Below are 17410 nucleotides of genomic sequence, written 5' to 3' on the forward strand. Positions count from 1 at the left end.
ATGCATGAGTATGTGGGGAGCAGAGGGATACAGATGCTTAGGAATTGGGTGACAGGTTTAGACAGTACATTTGGATTGGCTCAGGCTTGGAGGGCCGAAGGGCCTGTTCCTGGGCTGTAGATTTTCTTTGTTCTTTGTTTTTTCCATCTACAACCACTCTCTGCCTTCTGTCAGCTAACCAGTTCTGAATCCAGATAGCCAAATCTCCCTGTATCCCATACCTCCTGACTTTATGAATGAGCCTACCATGCAGAACCTTATCAAATGCCTTGCTGAAGTCCATATATACCACATCCACTGCTCGACCTTCGTCGACCTGTCTCGTCCCCTCCTCAAAGAACTCAATAAGAATTGTGAGGCATGACCTGCCCCTCACAAAGCCATGCTGACTGCCTTTAACCATGTTTTGCTTTTCCAAGTAGTCATAAATCCTATCCCTCGGAATTCTTTCCAAAACCTTGCTGACCACAGCATGTGTTTGTGTGCACGCCTATCTGTAAGCATGTGTATGCGCCTGTCTGTGAACATGTGTGAGCATGTGTGTACGCACGCCTGTCTGTGAGCATGTGTGTGTGTGTGCACCTGTGAGCGTGTGTATACGCACGCCTATCTGTGAGCATGTGTGTGTGTGCACCTGCGAGCGTGTGTATGCACGCCTATCTGTGAGCATGTGTGTACGCACGCCTGTCTGTGAGCGTGTGTGTACGCACCTGTGAGTGTGTGTGTACGCACGCCTGTCTGTGAGCGTGTGTGTGTGTGTGCACCTGTGAGCGTGTGTGTACACACGCCTGTCTGTGAGCGTGTGTGTACGCACCTGTGAGTGTGTGTGTACGCACGCCTGTCTGTGAGCGTGTGTGTGTGTGTGCACCTGTGAGCGTGTGTGTACACACGCCTGTCTGTGGGCATGTGTGTGTGTGTGCACCTGTGAGCGCGTGTATATGCACGCCTGTCTGTGTGTGCACCAGAGTGTGTGTGTGCGTGCATGCCTGTCTGTGAGTGTGTGTGTGCACCTGTGAGCGTGTGTGTACGCACACCTGTCTGTGAACATGTGTGTGTGTGTGCACCTGTGAGCGTGTGTGTACGCACGCCTGTCTGTGAGCGTGTGTGTGTGCACCTGTGAGCGTGTGTGTACGCACGCCTGTCTGTGAGCGTGTGTGTACACCTGTGAGCGTGTGTGTACACACGCCTGTCTGTGAGCATATGTGAGCGTGTGTGTACCTGTGAGCGTGTGTGTACGCACGCCTGTCTGTGAGCATGTGTGTGTGCACCTGTGAGCGTGTGTATGCACACCTGTCTATGAGCGTGCGTGTGTGCACCTATCAGCGTGTGTGTACGCATGCCTGTGAGCGTGTGTGTGCGTGCACCTGTGAGCGTGTGTGTACGCATGCTGTCTGTGAGCATGTGTGTGCACCTGTGAGCGTGTGTGTACGCACGCCTGTCTGTGAGCGTATGTGCGTGTGCGAGTACACCTGTCTGTGAGCGTGTGTGTGTATGTGCATCTGTCTGAGTGTGTGTGTGTGTGCGCATGTGTATGTCTGTGAACTATTTTGGTGTTTATACCCAGAGCGGGACAGGAAAGTGTGTGCACCTGTGAGCATGTGTGTACACGCACCTGTCTATGAGCGTGTGTGTGTGTGTGTGTGCACGGTGGCACAGTGGTTAGCACTGCTGCCTCACAGCGCCAGAGACCTGGGTTCAATTCCCGCCTCAGGCAACTCTCTGTGTGGAGTTTGCACATTCTCCCCGTGTCTGCATGGGTTTCCTCCGGCTGCTCCGGTTTCCTCCCACAATCCAAAAATGTGCAGGTTAGGTGAATTGGCCATGCTAAATTGCCCGTAGTGTTAGGTGAAGGGGTAAATGTTGGAGTATGGGTCTGGGTGGTATACGCTTCGGCGGGTCGGTGTGGACTTGTTGGGCCGAAGGGCCTGTTTCCACACTGTAAGTAATCTAATCTAATCTAATCTAATCTAATGTACAAGCATAAGAAAACAGCAGCAAGTGGGGTCAAAGAGGAAACATTTAGTAAAAAGGCAAAATGAATGGCTCTTTACGTAAATGCACTTAGTACTCAGAATAAACCAAATGAATTAACGTCTCAGTTCGAGATTCATGGGAATGATTTTAGTGCCATAATGGATCAAGGAGATCAAAGTTGGGAACTAAATGTTCACCAGTATGTGACGTTTGCAAAGGACATGCAGGAAGGAAAGGCTGATGGGGTTAGGTAACCAGCATATGGTTCAGAATAGCACCAACAGCAACAGGGTCCAGTCAGACTGTCTCTTCTCCTGCTACTAAGACAATGGGAAACCACTATCGAAAAGGAAAACATTGCCCTGGATTTCAATACGATTATGAGCCAAAGACCTATCTTTGGGTGGAATGCTCATCTGTGAAAACGTATTGTATGAAACTTACTATTTCATTGCTAGTAAACATCTCTGCAGGACAGTTTGCTACCAAACAGTTCCTGTGAACACAGACCCATACTTTCCAACTGGGAATAAGCTCTGGCTGAATGGGACTTCAGACCACCATGGAAATGTTCCCCTCAGCAAAGTGCTGCCAAAATGGATCACCACATCTCTTTCAGCTCGACTGTGTGGCAGCACACTGCACTTTCTCACGACTGTGTGAACAAATCCCTTTTTAAGTCTTTAGTGGTTATTCTGCATGTATACTCTGTTGCTCTGGAGTCCCCCTCAAATGGAAAAAAGCCTCTCCACATCTACCCTACCAAACCCTTTCATATTTTAAAAAAGAAAAACTTGAGAGTTTCTTTTCAGTGAGAAAAGTCCCACCCGAGCTTAATCTTTTCCAATATTCTGGAAAAGCAGCCAATTGATGGAATGGCAACTTATCAGATCTTTTTCCAACTGCAGACAGTGCCACAAAACCTCACTGTATGCAAGTTCAGACAAGATTGATGCAAATACATTTTGCATTATACTGATTGCTTTATTAACAGCTCTCTCAACCTTGAAATATGCAAATATTTTGCATATTTTACAAGTGAGCAGGGCCTCAAACTTAGAAGAGAGAGGAATGAAAGTAAAAGATTTAGATTTAATTAGAAATTCAAAAGAACACTGACATTATTGGCAAAGTAGGTAGCTAGGTAGCATATGTGGTTCAATACAAAAGTGAAACTTTGGTCCAAATAACAAGGAGAATTGGTATAAATTAACAGATACTATTCTGAAGAACATGCAGGAGTATAAAGGTCTGGGTGAATATATACATTCATTATGAAAGGTGGCATGACAGGTTGAGAGAGCTGTTAATAAAGCAATCAGTATTTCAGCTTCATTAATAAGGCCACGGATTACAAGAGCAGGGAGATTTATATACGCAAAAATGACTTTGTGTAGGATATGGATTAGACTTCAGTTGGAATATTGTGTACAGTTCAAGGTACCACACTATAGAATGGATGTGAACTCATTACAGAGAGTCAGGACGTGGAGGTACCGATGTTGGACTGGGGTGGACAAAGTCGGAAATCACATGACACCAGGTTCTAGTCCAACAGGTTCATGTGAAATCACAAGCTTTGGAAGAGACACCTGATTAAGGGCTACATTCCAAAAGCTTGTGATTCCAAATAAACCTGTTGGACGATAACCTGGTGGTGTGTGATTTCGGACTTCAATGGACTGTCACAATGCTGGTCTTTTTACAAGGTTACTATGCCCTTGAGTTATTTTTCCCCAGAGGGGGTAATTGGCCAGATTCCAACTTGGCTGGGTTTGAAAGGTTTATTGGGGCCCTTTTAGTTTACACCGAACAGATAATGCTTTAGCAAGAAAACTTTCAAGTCTTTTAAACAAACTGCTGTAATCAAGTGGAAGTGACCAGCTATCTAGCTCCGCAGGTCAGTTCAGTTCGGGCATTAGTTGAGTCAGAGTCATAGTTGAAATTGGAAGTTATCTCCCTCCTCCTGCCCTTCTGACATTGTGACCTGTAAGTTTTTTGTGTCATGTTTACTCTTTGTGCTAAGGGGTGTGCTTATGGGGACTGTTGCAAGTATTTTCGGAACAGCATCATTGAGTCAGGATAGTCTATCGGGTTTTGGATAGGATAAGTTATCCAGTATTCTATTTTCTGTTCTGTGTGTTTCATTCTGTGATTTTGTAAATAGATTCTGTTTGTTGAAAACTTGGCAAACGGATCAGCTGATTCACTTTGGGAATATCCACTATACACTTACTGAAAACAAACAGCAAAGTTACGGTCTGGGCTACCTGCTTAAAAATGTTTTGAAGGGTCGGGCCTGGTCCATAACAGGAGAGACAGCAGAAGAGGGTTGTCAGAATGGTTCCAGGGATAAGAAGCTACACTTATGAGGAAAATTGGAGACGTTGGGGTTGTTTACCACAAAAAAAGTTTTCAAATTCACAAAAAGGGTCTGGACACAATAGATAGGGAGAATCTGTTCCCATCTGGAAAAGGTTGAGAACTAGACAGCACAGGAGCAGGTACAAGACCAGAGAAAGATCTCCACCCAGCATGTAGTTAGGGTGTGAAACGCACTGCCTTAGAATGTGGTGGAGACAGATTTCCACCCAACGAGTAGTTAGGGTCTAAGACACACTGTCTTGGGATGTGGTGGAGACAGATTCAATTGGGGACATTCAAGAAGACATTGTATGGTTATTTCTATTTAAGTAATGTGCAGGGTTATAGGGCAAAGGCAGGAGATGAGGGCCCAATTAAAATGCTTATAGAGCTGGTGTAGACATGACGGGCCAAATGGCCACCATCTGTACCACAATGATTCTGTGAACCTCTGTGTAAGTCTGAAAGAGTTCTGACAGCTGGGAAGGGTTGTGGTTAATCCTATTCTCAAACTAAACAGGAAGTTGGATTCAAAATTATTGTGAAATGATCTCCTTTAGATGTTGGGAATTGCAACCTGCTCTGTCTTCTGATTCTGTTGGCTTATACCTGCAATGTATTAGGTGTTCCAAACCAACCTTTATAATCTTGTAATACTTCAAGATCTGTTAAATTTTACTTTTACTACCTCAAGAATAAACATTAGTTTGTTTTATGGATGGCAATGTCAAACAGCAGTTATCATAGAGAATCCCTACAGTGTGGAAACAGGCCATTTGGCCCAACAACAACCCTCCGGAGAGTATCCCACCCAGACCTATTCTCCCTACCCTATTACTGTACATCTCCCCTGACTAATACACCTCATCTACACAACCCTGAATACGAGGGGCAATTTCGTACGGCCAATTCACCCTACCCTGCACATCTTTGGACTGTGGGAGGAAACCGGAGCAAACCCACGCAGACACAGGGAGAATGTGCAAACTCCACACAGACTGAGGCTGGAATTGAACCCGGGTCCCTGGCGCTGTGAGGAAGCAGTGCTAATCACTGAGCCACCATTTCATGTTTCTTAAAGGTGCAGAGAATATGAAGCAGTTTGTGAAGAAGTCAGAGGAGGTGCTGAAGGCATAACTAAAGAGCTGGGTTTGGAAGGTGTCTCTGAAGGTGAGGAAAGAGGTAGCAAGATTGAGAGACATAGGGATCTTCCTCAGGCTGTTCTGCAGTGAAAGTACAAAGGGGCAAGAGAGATGAAGGCACGGCCAGCGTTCCGAGTGACACGGGTGTGGATGATGCTCAGTTCTAGGAATTGGAAGTATTAAAACTGTGAAAACAGACTGATGAAGACAATTATGATAAATGGGCAGACAGGACATGGACAGTGAAAGTATGGAAGCTCCTTGGATGCTGCCTGAACTGCTGTGCTCTTCCAGCACCACTGATCCAGAATCTGGTTTCCAGCATCTGCAGTCATTGTTTTTACCTTATGGAAGATTTGAAGCCTGGCTGTACATTATTTGAGGGGAACAAGGGTGTGAGTGGGGGAGCTGACAGCGCCAATGAATCTTGATTATGGATCGGATGCTGAGTTCAATTAGCTTCCTGTAAAGAAAATGACAATTTCTGTGGTTTACTAAATTACGGTTTTGGAGCTGCTGGTTTCGGGTCACAAATGTATTTCAAGCTTGTTTTTTTTTCTCTAAAAGGTACTCATTTGGGACGTACTGAAAGAATGATTTAATGGCAGTTCCACTGATTTCAAACCATTCTACAAACAGTCAAAAGCCAGTGCAATGCCTTTCGAGAGAACAGCTTTCAGCCAAAGAATGGAAGAGAGAAAAAAAAGGAACAAAATGACTAGGCTCTGACAGAGGCTTCAGTTCCCTCAGAAACCCAAGGAAAAAAATGTTGAGGATTATTGCAGGAAGCTGGTGTTTCTGAATGCTCCTCACTGGGTACAATACCCTGTTCTCACTTTCAATCGAAAGATTAGGTGGAGCCTTTTTGTGGGTTGGGGGAGGTGGGTGGGAGTAGGGGCGGACCCTTCATTCAGTAGGGTACTGCAACGTCCAAACCCCAACTGGCTTTCTGCTTCCTCACAAATTCATTTCTGGCTGGGACAGTCCACTGCCAAACGTGGCTCTTAAATGACCAATCCAGGGGTTTGGCCTGTGGTCGCCGTTGGTATGAACCCTGGATTTGGCACAGTAAGGTGCCAACCATGGCAACTCTTCCCCCGCAGGCAGCCTCGGGGGTGGGGTGGGGTGGGGTTCAGGTCTGGGAGTCTGAGCGAGGAACTGGACATCCTGGGGGGTGCAGCACAGACAGCCACTCCTCACTTTGCCTCCTGCCCTCATCTCCCCAACAACCATGACCTGTTGAGAATGCTGACCCCTCTGCATGCATCCCACCATAATGTATTGACTTAAGTCCTGGGTTGCTCCGGGATCTTGTGACTCTGGGGATGGGATGGCGGTGTTCCTCTGTCTACAGCCGCGATATCCTCTGTGGCGCAGCCGAGTGCAGGAGCTGCCTATGTGTCACCAGCAGAGCCTCAGGCATGACCCCTTGCTCCAACGGTCTCAAGTCCAGGCAAACGCCAGCCCCTGATTTGTGAATGGTCTGGTCAACATTCCCTAGAAGAGGGTCAGGGGTGAGGGAGAGCACCGCGTCCCCTCCCCAAAAAAACCAAAAGCTTAAAACTGTTCTGCCTGTTGAAATTCACTTCTCCAAAAGTCAAATATCGTGACAGAAGATGGTAGGAAGAGAATTTGGCGAGGATGTTTTCAAAATGGCACGTCTGGGTTCCAGAATTGAATGGAAGAAAGCAGATTGTTCAGTTCAACAGAATGAATCAATATCTATCTTGAAGCTAAGCAAATGTTCATCATCATCCTCGTGTGTATGGGGATTTGCAAATGGTACAATGTATCAAACCTGAGTTCCAATATGAGAACTAGCAACAGAATCCATAAGGCCTGAGATTATTTCCTTTCTAGGTAAATACTATTTAAATTGTACTGTTTACTCGCTTATGATTGATTGAACTATAAAGTGATCCAGAGTTTATACAGCATTCCATATGTCAAGGTAACAAAGTGAAACAATGTAACTGCATCCTTGCAAACACTGATATAAGATTTGGGAATATGAACACCTTTTTATGTGGGTAATAATCTGTTTAAGTGAGTTCAGGACTTGATTGATGCGGCTGGATGTAATAGGGACAGATTAAGTTTTTATGTGTGAACAAGTTTACTGCAGTTTGGTATTTGAAAATCTCTCATAATTTACAATCTTGCTGTGGGGCTTCATCCAGTGAAGGAGCATTTCAGAAAAACACCAGGGAGCAGATCCAGTTGCTTTAATAATGTTGAGGCCAATACCCTGGGGTGAACAAAGACCTTGGTGAGATGCCATCTGTTTTGTGCAGAAATGCAAAAGCAAGGCATTTCACTGATCTACCCTTTAGTCTATAGTTCATTCAGTACAGTTCAAAGAAAAAAACATTGTACAGAGACTGAAAAGGAAATGATATTAATGAGTGGGTCCATTGATGTGGTTTTGAGCTTTTGATAGAGGAAATCACAGTGAGGAGACCAGTCTCCTGCCTTTAATGTGTCTCATCTGTAATTTTTTTTTAAAAAAAAGGTAAACTGCTTTTGTGAGGACACTTCAGCAGAATAAATGAAAAATGTGATTGGAGCTTGCAGCAGGGATTTCTGGGTAATTATGTGATGCAGCAGGGATTTCTGGGTAATTATTTGATCAGCAAGAGATCTCTCACTGTCACTACACTGTGCAGCTGTTCCAGCTTTATCCACAATTTCATTTATAACTTTTTGTATTGCTCAGTGAAATATGGGATGTGGGATAAAAATTGCAAGAATTCTTTATTTTCTTGGCAGCCACTGACTGTGCCAGTGAGCCTTGTGTTCTCCAGCTTAGGGATGAGTATGAGCAGCTGAACGAGTGTGTGCAGTTTAATGATGTGATTTCATGACTGCTGCAACCTAAAGGCAGTCACCTTTGTACAAATGTTCAACTTACAAACGCTCGTACACACATTCCAGGGATGTAATTTTAGATTAGATTACTTACAGTGTGGAAACAGGCCCTTCAGCCCAACAAGTCCACACCGACCCTCCGAAAAGCAACCCACCCAGAGCCATTCCCCTACATTTACCCCTTCACCTAACTTGCACATTTTTTGGACAGTGGGAGGAAACTGGTGCAAACCCACGCAGACACAGGGAGAATGTGTAAACGCCACACAGACAGTTGCCTGAGGTGGGAATTGAACCCAGGTCCCTGGCACTGTGCTAACCACTGTGCCACAGTGCCGTAACCATTCTTCGTGTACAGGCAGTCCCTGAGTCAGTTCACAAGTTGATTTGGACACAGGTTGAAACACAATGTGGGATAATCAAAAGCAGCTGTTGGTAACTATAAGAATTGTATGCACGTCAGACCTTTAAAATCGATGTTTCGGGCAAAAGTCCTTCATCAGGAATTCCTGCTCCTCGGATGCTGCCTGACCTGCTGTGTTTTTCCAGCACCACTCTAATCTAGACTCTGATTTCCAGCATCTGCAGCCCTCACTTTTGCCAAGGTCAGCATTTGCCCATCCTTAATTGGCCTTAAACTGATTGGCTCTCCAGGCAATTAGAGTCAATGACATTACTGTGGGTCTGGAGTCACATGTGGGGTAAGGACCGTTCTGGAGTCACTGGTTCAGGACAGCAGATTTCCTTCCCTAAAGGACATTAAAGAGCCCGTCATTTGAGTGTTTTTTTCAACAATCAACAATTGCTTCCTAGTCACCATTGGATTAGCTTTCAATTCCAGATTTTATTCATTGAATTCAAATTTCACCATCTGCCACGTCCTGTTCGTTCTGATGTCAGTTATCGGGAAGTACTAGTCACTATTATTAGGGACTAAGTGGGTGAGTATTTGGACAAATGTGTACTCATTAGACAGAGGTGCGTGTGTACAGAATAAGTAACATCTTTGAGGAAGTAACAAGTGAGGTTGCACTGAAATGTTTGTGGATGCTGTGTGTGAGGGCATCTGATGTGGCTTCACATCCAACTCTTAACAAGACATGGGGACTGGAGCCAATGGCTTGAATAGGGAACTGATGAGGAGGTAGGAGAGTATGTACTAACATTGGCTTGTACTCAAACTGGCCAGATGTGACCACTAACGTCCTCAGCAATCTATTCTGGAACTCTGATATTTCACTGTTTACCAGTGACCTGGACAGAGGGGGTGAGAGTGCCATTTCTCTGAGTTTGTTGACTTGACTGTTGCCATATTGATTAATGAAGATGGGCTGCATGAACAAGGGTTATTCACTTGGATACAGAAGATTGAGGAATGATCTAACTGAAATGTTTAAGATTATTAAAAAGGTTATAGTGTAGATGGAGGGAAAGGACTTTCTCCAGTGGGGACAGAGAGTCCAAAACAAGATGTAACAATGTTAAAATTGGAGACAGGCCAGTTAGAGAGAATGTCAGGAATCATTACTTCACACAAAGTACAACAGGTTCTGGGACAGGATCTGGCTGGTAAGGGAGCTAGATAGGAAGTCACAAACAAACCTAGGGGCCAGGGGTAACACCTTTTGGGGGAAGAGGGGTTGCTGGAGGGCGATGGTGAGGAGACTGTGGGATGCTCAATGGTTGGGGGAGATGGTGGTTTGGTTGTGTGGTGGGTAGGCAGGGGTTGGGGAGTAGGTGGTATTGGGGGAAGGGAGTTGGCAGAGGGAGGTGAGGTGGTGATGGGGTAGGTGGGATTATGGGAGGTTAGTGGTTGGGAGAGATGGTGGTCGTGTGGTGGGTAGGCAAAGGTTGGGGGGGGGAGGTTTGCTGAATTTAGGGAACATGAACCACTGTTGTGGAGGGGAATGGGGGCAGGTTGGGGAGGGCAGGAAAAGCCTGGGCCTTGTTATCCATCATATTCTACATGCCCTTTGCCAGAAGGATATCTAGTGATGGCCTGGGTTTTATAGTCCCCTGTTTCTGGTTCCTTTTATTACTGGCATTTTGTTCTACAGTCCCCCTCACACAAACTGCTTTCTCCAAGATTCAAGCCAAATTAATGAAGCTATCACAGAAGAGTCATGTCTATCCTTCCCAGGTATCCAGTAAAGCTCATTAAAGAATCAGAGAGTCACCTTCCTTCAGTACAACAGTCCCACACTTATCTCTGTGCTGGCTCTCTGTGACAGCAACTCAGCTTGTCCCAGTCCTCCGTTTGTTCCCCATTGCCTGGAAATCTTTTTCTTTCAGGGAATTATCTAATTCCCTTCTGAAAGTCATGATCGCAGCTATCTCCACCACAGTCTGCAGCTGTGCATCTCATATTTTAACCACTTGCTGCACAAAAAGGACTTTCTTCATGTCAGCTCAATGTCCTCTGGTCCTTGATCCTTCAGCCAATAGCAACACTTGTTCACTACCTACTCTGATTGGACTCATGGATTTTGAAAACCTCCATCAAATCTCTCAAACATCTCTAAAGTGGGAATCCTCAGCTTTGCCAATCTCAGTGAGTGAAATATGGATTGCTAGATTTCTTTCCTTTTTAGAGACATAAAGTCATAGGAATGCACAGCATGGAAATAGACCCTTCTTCCAAGTCGCCCAGATATCCTAACCTAATGTAGTCCCATTTGCCAGCACGTGGACCACGTCTCTAAACCCTTCCTATTCATATACCTATCTGGATGCCTTTTAAATGGATGTCGGTTTGCTGGCTGAGCTAGAAGGTTCCTTTCCAGACATTTTGTCACCCTACTAGGTAACATCTTCAGTGGGCGAAGCACTGTACATGTTCCTCTTTCTATTTATATGTTTGAATTTCTTTGGGTTGGTGATGTCATTTCCTATGGTGATGTCATTTCCTGTTCTTTTTCTCAGGGGGTGTTGGATGGGGTCTAACTTGATGTGTTTGTTGATATCGTCTGGAAATGAACCTTCTAGCTCAGTGAGCAAACCTACATCCAGAACCTCAACCTGAGCTACAAATCTTCTCGAAACTCGCTAATGCCTTTTAAATGCTGTAACTGTACCAGTCTCACCACTTCCTCTGGCAGCTCATTCCATACACGCACCAGCCTCTGCATAAGAACATTGCCCCTTAGGTCCCTTTTAAATCTTTCCCCTCTCACCCTAAACCTATACCCTCTAGTTCTGGACTCCCCTCACTGTGGGGAAAAGATCTTGTCTATTTATCCTATCCATGCCCCTTATTTTCTTAGAATTTTCTTTTCCTTTTCTAACTCAGCAACTCTGAAGTCAAATAAAATGTCCAACTGTTCCCCAGCTAACATCAGCTAATTATGTACATACACGGGACCATCTGGACTGTCATAACACAACAAATTAATTTGTTGGCCATCAAGGAAGTGGAACCTTTTAACACACTCTCAGTTTTTCTTCCAATTTCAGTTATGGCATTGCCAAACCAGTACATCAGTGCTTCTGAGATTTGGATTCTTGCTAATGTTGCCTACCGTGAGTAAAAATAAACAATAATAAACTTTAATAGAATCATCCTTGTTTATACCTTAAATGTATATTGTTCGCACTAAAAAATAATCAAGACTAACTCAGCGGAAATCGAATTAATCCTCATATGGTTAAACAGCAAGAAACACACATGCTGCATTGCTTCATTGAATTTTGGATTGAAATTAGTGTAATTAATACAACAAGCGAAGCAGTAGCAATGAGTAAATTCAAACATTTGCAGTTAGGACACAATGAAATGAATTCATCTGAATGGAATTTTTACAGCTAAGAAATTATTTACATTTTAGAAATGTGAATTATGATGCATTTTGTCAAATAACCTGCTGAACTGAAAGAGGAGTGTCCATGTGTAATTTTTTGTCCCTATCCTCCTGTTTCCCAGAGGTGGGATTGTAGGACAAGGAGTTGACACAGAAACTACTCCCCTTCTGCACTTCTCTCTGACTGATTGTCATTAGTTGCTCTGAGAGGCAAGACAGGCTTGAAATGCCTTTCCCCTTCCCTGTGATAAACTGCTCTACCTCCATTTAATAGATATTTGTCCTGAGAACAAAAGGGATCATATAAAGATCAGTTCTATAACTGCAACACCATGCCTTGTTGTACAATGATTGCCCACTAAATGGACAGCTATCATTATAAAGTGCACATTCATGCAATTGGTGGATCAGTTCACGATTTTTAAAGAAGTAATTACTTTAAGTAAGTTTCTGAATGATCATTTTAATTCATATTCTGAGACTCCAGTAGCTATGAGGTGATTAAATCTGGCTCCCTTACTGTGGTAACAGAAAAACTACATAAATGATTACTTTGTTGGGAGCAGAAAACATAAGGAGTGGGAGGAGAAGGAGGCCATTTGGCCCATCAAACATGTCCCACCATTCATGGTTGATCTGTCCTAGGCCTCAACTCCTCCTTATAGCCTTAAAGTCAGTTAGTTATATTATTTCTGTCTCTACATTACATGTTCATTGTCCAGGGCTTGTTATCACTGAGGATGAAGACAGAATTCAAGGCAGCCAGCTCCATAATTACCTCAGATAGTATGGGGATTTAACCTTTTCTGGTGATCACTCCAGCCATCGCACCAACTAAGCTCATCAACACCCAGTTCAAAGTAATGGAAGGTGAAGGATGACAGCTCCAAAACCAACCGTAGCTCAAGCCAAAGTGATTAATTTCCCTCACATTATGGAAAATATAAGGCTATGCATGTTCCTTTTTAGTAAAGAGATAGTGAGATGAAATCATTCAGCAAACATAGCTAAATGATCCTTCAGAGTATTTTAAGACTTGCAGCCCTGTGTTTCTGAGTGTTGTGTTTTGTTGCAGTTTGATCACACACACACACACGTGTTAAATCACCAAGTTAGAACTTGTACTTTGCAAATGTTAAGGAAAGGGAAATAAAGCACACACACAGTTACCCTGTGACCTGAAAGGAGATCACATTGGTGCCAAAACACATCAACACTGTTCTGAAAGCGTTAATGGAGTAAAGCCTTTAGGATGCTTCTTAAATGTGAAGTAAGACTTACATGAGAGATATCTGCGTTGTTTGAAGTGCTCTGTAAAATGAAAACTAACTTGAGATCTGCTCTTTAAAATAAACCCTCTGTTGATACACTGTCTGTCCAGTCTTATGTTGAGATTTTGAATGTTCATCAAACAATAAAGCTACTAATTTCACTGCAAATTAAAATTAGAAAGTCTGTTGTAAAGTGTTTTTAAATACCACTGATAACAAGAACTCATTGCAGGAAATAGTGCTGGGCAAAGGAAGTTGACCATCTGTCACTACGTGGACTGTCAAACCTAAACTCAAGTCTGTTTTGAAATGTTGTTGTGTGATATTTGGCCTCTTTTTCCATGCTGGCCATGATTCAGTGGATAGCAATCTTTCCCAAGTCAGAAGGTTAAGCCTCGACACAAGTCCACAATCAAACCTCGGCTGATACTTCTGTGGTACTAAGGAAGTGCTGCATTGTCTGCTATGCCCATTTAAATACCTTACCCATTTGTTGTGTCATTTCTGAACTAGCTTCTTTGATTTCAACTCCTCATGTAATTTGGAGTCACTGGCAAAGTTGATCCTTTTACAATGAGGCTTTGAATTCAATTCATTTCTACAAACCAGTAACAGCAATGATTCCATTTCTTGCCCTTGGAGTACTCAGTGTTGCCCCTAACCTCAGGATGACTCCATCAACAAAAGCCCATCAATGTTCGACTTTCAACAAGTTCCTTACCGTGGGACTATGGCCATGTTAAACTAATCCTCCTTGTCCCTCTCCACCTGTCAGCAGGATGGATGAGCATACCACTGTTTTCCAAGGTCTTGCCATAGTCGCCCAGGTTCCATTTTAATCTGTCTAATCATGTTGGAAGTGTAAAGGCTTCCTTTCCAATTCTGGACTCTCACACTTTTATCTCTGAGGTCCCTCAGGGATGTATCTGTGTCCTCTCCATCTACATGCTGTCCCATGATGATATCATTCTCAAACACATTGGGTTTTTACATTGATGACTCTCATTCACCACTACCTCTCTGCTGCCTGCCTGACATCCAGTCCAGGATGAACAGAAAGCTCCTGCAATTAAACATTGGGAAGCCTGAGGCCATTGCTGCTGGTCCCTGTTACAAATTCTCTTCCCCAGCCACAGGCTCCGTCCCTCTACATGAGGCAGCAGCTAATCGTTTAGCAGCCTCAGTGTGATATTTCACACATAGTCGGAACAGGAGGAGAGCACACAGGCCCTTGAGCTTGCTCTGCCATTCAATAAGATTATGGCCAATCTGTTCGTATTCCACATTCCTACCTAAGCAACCTCTGACTTGCTTGCCTGATGAGAATCTGTCAGCCTCTATCTTAAAAATATTCAATGTCCCTGCCTCCACTGCTCTCTGATGCAGAGGTCAGCTCCCAAGTCCATCATCATTCGGATGGTGCCCACCTTGGTTACACTGCCTCCATTGGCTCATCTGCTGCTGAAACCCTCACCAAACCCTTTGTTGCAGCCTCGAGAATTGAACACACACTCCTGACTGACTTTGCACACTCTACCCTGGATAAACTGAGGCCATTCTAGACTCTGCTCATACCCTTACTCTCACCAACTCCGGTTTGTCCATTATCCCTGTGGTTAGTAAATCACAATAGCTCCTGAACAGGCAACACCTTGGTTTCAAAGATCCCTTTGTTTTCAAATCCCTCCATGGGCTTCCCCCTCCCTAAGTTTATAATCCACTCTAGCCTCACAATGCTTTAAGATGAGATAAGATTAGATTAGGTTCCCTACCGTGTGGAAACAGGCCCTTCGGCCCAACAAGTCCACACCGACTCTCCGAAGAGTAACCCACCCAGGCCCATTCCCCTATCTTATATTTACTAATGCACCTAACACTATGGGCAATTTAGCATGGCCAAACCACCTGACCTGCGCATCTTTGGATTATGGGAGGAAACTGGAGTACCTGGAGGAAACCCACGCAGACACAGGGAGAAAGTGCAAACGCCACACAGACAGTCGCCCGAGGCAAGAATTGAACCTGGGTCCCTGGCGCTGTGAGGCTGCAGCGCTAACCACTGAGCCACTGTGCCGCCCCAAGATACCGGCATTTATTTAATTCTGGCCTTTGGAAGAACCAGATTTTAATTGCTGGATCATTGGTGATCCTGTCCCCAGCCACCAAGGCCTGAAGCTCTAGAATTCCCTTCCCAAACCTCTCCATCCCGTTTTCCTTCTTTAAGATGCGCCCCACCTCCTTGGCTACTGCCTGGAATGTTGCGTTATGATGGCTTTGAGCCAAGTTTTGCTTTGTAACACTCTTGTGAAATGCCTTGAAATGTTTAGTTATGATAAAGGTGCTACATAAATATAAGTTGTTACTTAACTCGAATCATCACTGCTTTGAGCTCAAACAATTTTGTGTAGAACTTTGCCAAATGGTTTTTGGAAATCTCGAGACACAGTGCAATTAGCTCTTCATCCAGAGTGGTGATCAGCCAGTTACTGTGCATTGAAAAGTGGAGCAGAAAAGCTTAGAATCATTAAAAAAAAACGCAATGTTGCCCGGGGGACTAGCAGGATGTTCCTATGGAGGTGGGTTAAATAACCTTCCTGATCTGGATTTGTTTCATGTCAGAATTGCAGGACCCTGCAAAACTAATACGCTGGAATCATAACTGAAAAGGAAAACAGTTAGCTTGCTTTTGGTGAAGAGTGTCAGACTTGCACCGTTTGCTGCTGAACCACAAATGGAATAAATGCACTGGTCCTTGCTGTGGTCACATAAAGACCTATTGCACAATCTGAGTTTTATGTTCATATGTGTTTATGGTGTCTGAATATATTTGTCATGGATTTTAAATATAGTCAACAGTTTAAGAACTATTCCTCTCTAGTATTATTAGACTTTCACTGAATACAGCTAAATGGGATACGTAGTCTCTCTTTCTCATTTCTTAAGAGAAGCAGGTGGGAGTAATGCAGGGTGACTAACTCTTCAGTTTTCCCTTTCCTTGTGGGAAAACTGCTTGACATCTTGCTAAAGTCAGCATTACCATGGCATCTTGTCATACTGTGAGGCTGTACCATGTTACAGGCATGAGCTTAAACACCACCCACAAATCCTCCACCCTGTCAATCCTTTCTTTTGCAAAAAAAAGAGACATTTAGCAACTTAGTCACTGCATGCAGGAAGGATGAACCCCCTCAAATCCTGCTGACAAGAGATGTACAGCTTCTCTGGATACAGTCAAGATCATCTCATAATCAAAACGAATAAAGAAGTATTTTATTGCTTTAGAAGTGTAGAAATCAGTCTGTTATGATTCAAAAATATTTGACTTCCCTCACATTTCTGTGAGGAACCAGACTGGCTTTATTTTCTACACTGTGATATAAATTCCCACAATATAACACACAATTTGCCACAGGCAAGCATGTCAGTTAGATATATTGGATGCACACTTGCCTTTCCCATCAGTGCTGGGGGCTCTGTGTCTGGGAATAACCTCTAATGTTAGATTATTTCTCTATAACCCTGAAAAGAGCTCCTAAAGGAAACTACTTTCTGAAGAAATTTTAATTCGAAACCCTTAGACAATGTTGAACTGGAGATGGCTGTTTGAAGCCACCTACATAAATTGTGTCTGACCTATATTTTGTTCAGTTCTGCTGTCTCAGCCCAACTATTTCCTGAATCAAAGTGTTGTGTTATAAGCTGCTTCTACACGTGCAGACAGTCTAGATTTCCTAAATGTGACATCAATGTGTCTCTATTTCAGTGACACTCACCACTTTTGGCTTGAATGGAGGCTGTATTTCTCTTTGTTCCAGTTTCTCCCAATCAATTCTCCGGAAGAAAGCATGATCTCGAATATCTCTCTCTCCCTCCGCTCCACAGCCAAGACGCTTTGCTGGATGTTTTGTCATTAGCTGCAAAAGAGATTTTTTTTAAAAGCTTGAGATAAAATAAATCAGGTCACTGAAAATAGCTTGAAAGGTGCGTGCTTTGC

The 17410-nt window shown here is 43.9% G+C and overlaps 1 protein-coding gene across 3 annotated transcripts in view; it reads right to left on the minus strand.

Moving 5' to 3' along the window:
* LOC122562281 (protein kinase C alpha type) overlaps positions 1-17410 on the minus strand; it is a 381850-nt gene that overhangs the window by 11799 nt on the left and 352641 nt on the right. For 2 of the 3 annotated variants that reach the window (XM_043715073.1, XM_043715076.1), the window contains 2 exons: positions 17190-17330; positions 13427-13456 (listed from right to left, as the gene is read on the minus strand). In XM_043715073.1, the coding sequence (XP_043571008.1) occupies positions 13427-13456; positions 17190-17330 (171 nt within the window). The remainder of the gene's footprint in view (positions 1-13426; positions 13457-17189; positions 17331-17410) is intronic. The other variant, XM_043715075.1, reaches the window with a different exon arrangement.

Source organism: Chiloscyllium plagiosum, chromosome 24 (assembly GCF_004010195.1).
Source record: "Chiloscyllium plagiosum isolate BGI_BamShark_2017 chromosome 24, ASM401019v2, whole genome shotgun sequence".
Taxonomy (NCBI): Eukaryota; Metazoa; Chordata; class Chondrichthyes; order Orectolobiformes; family Hemiscylliidae; genus Chiloscyllium; species Chiloscyllium plagiosum.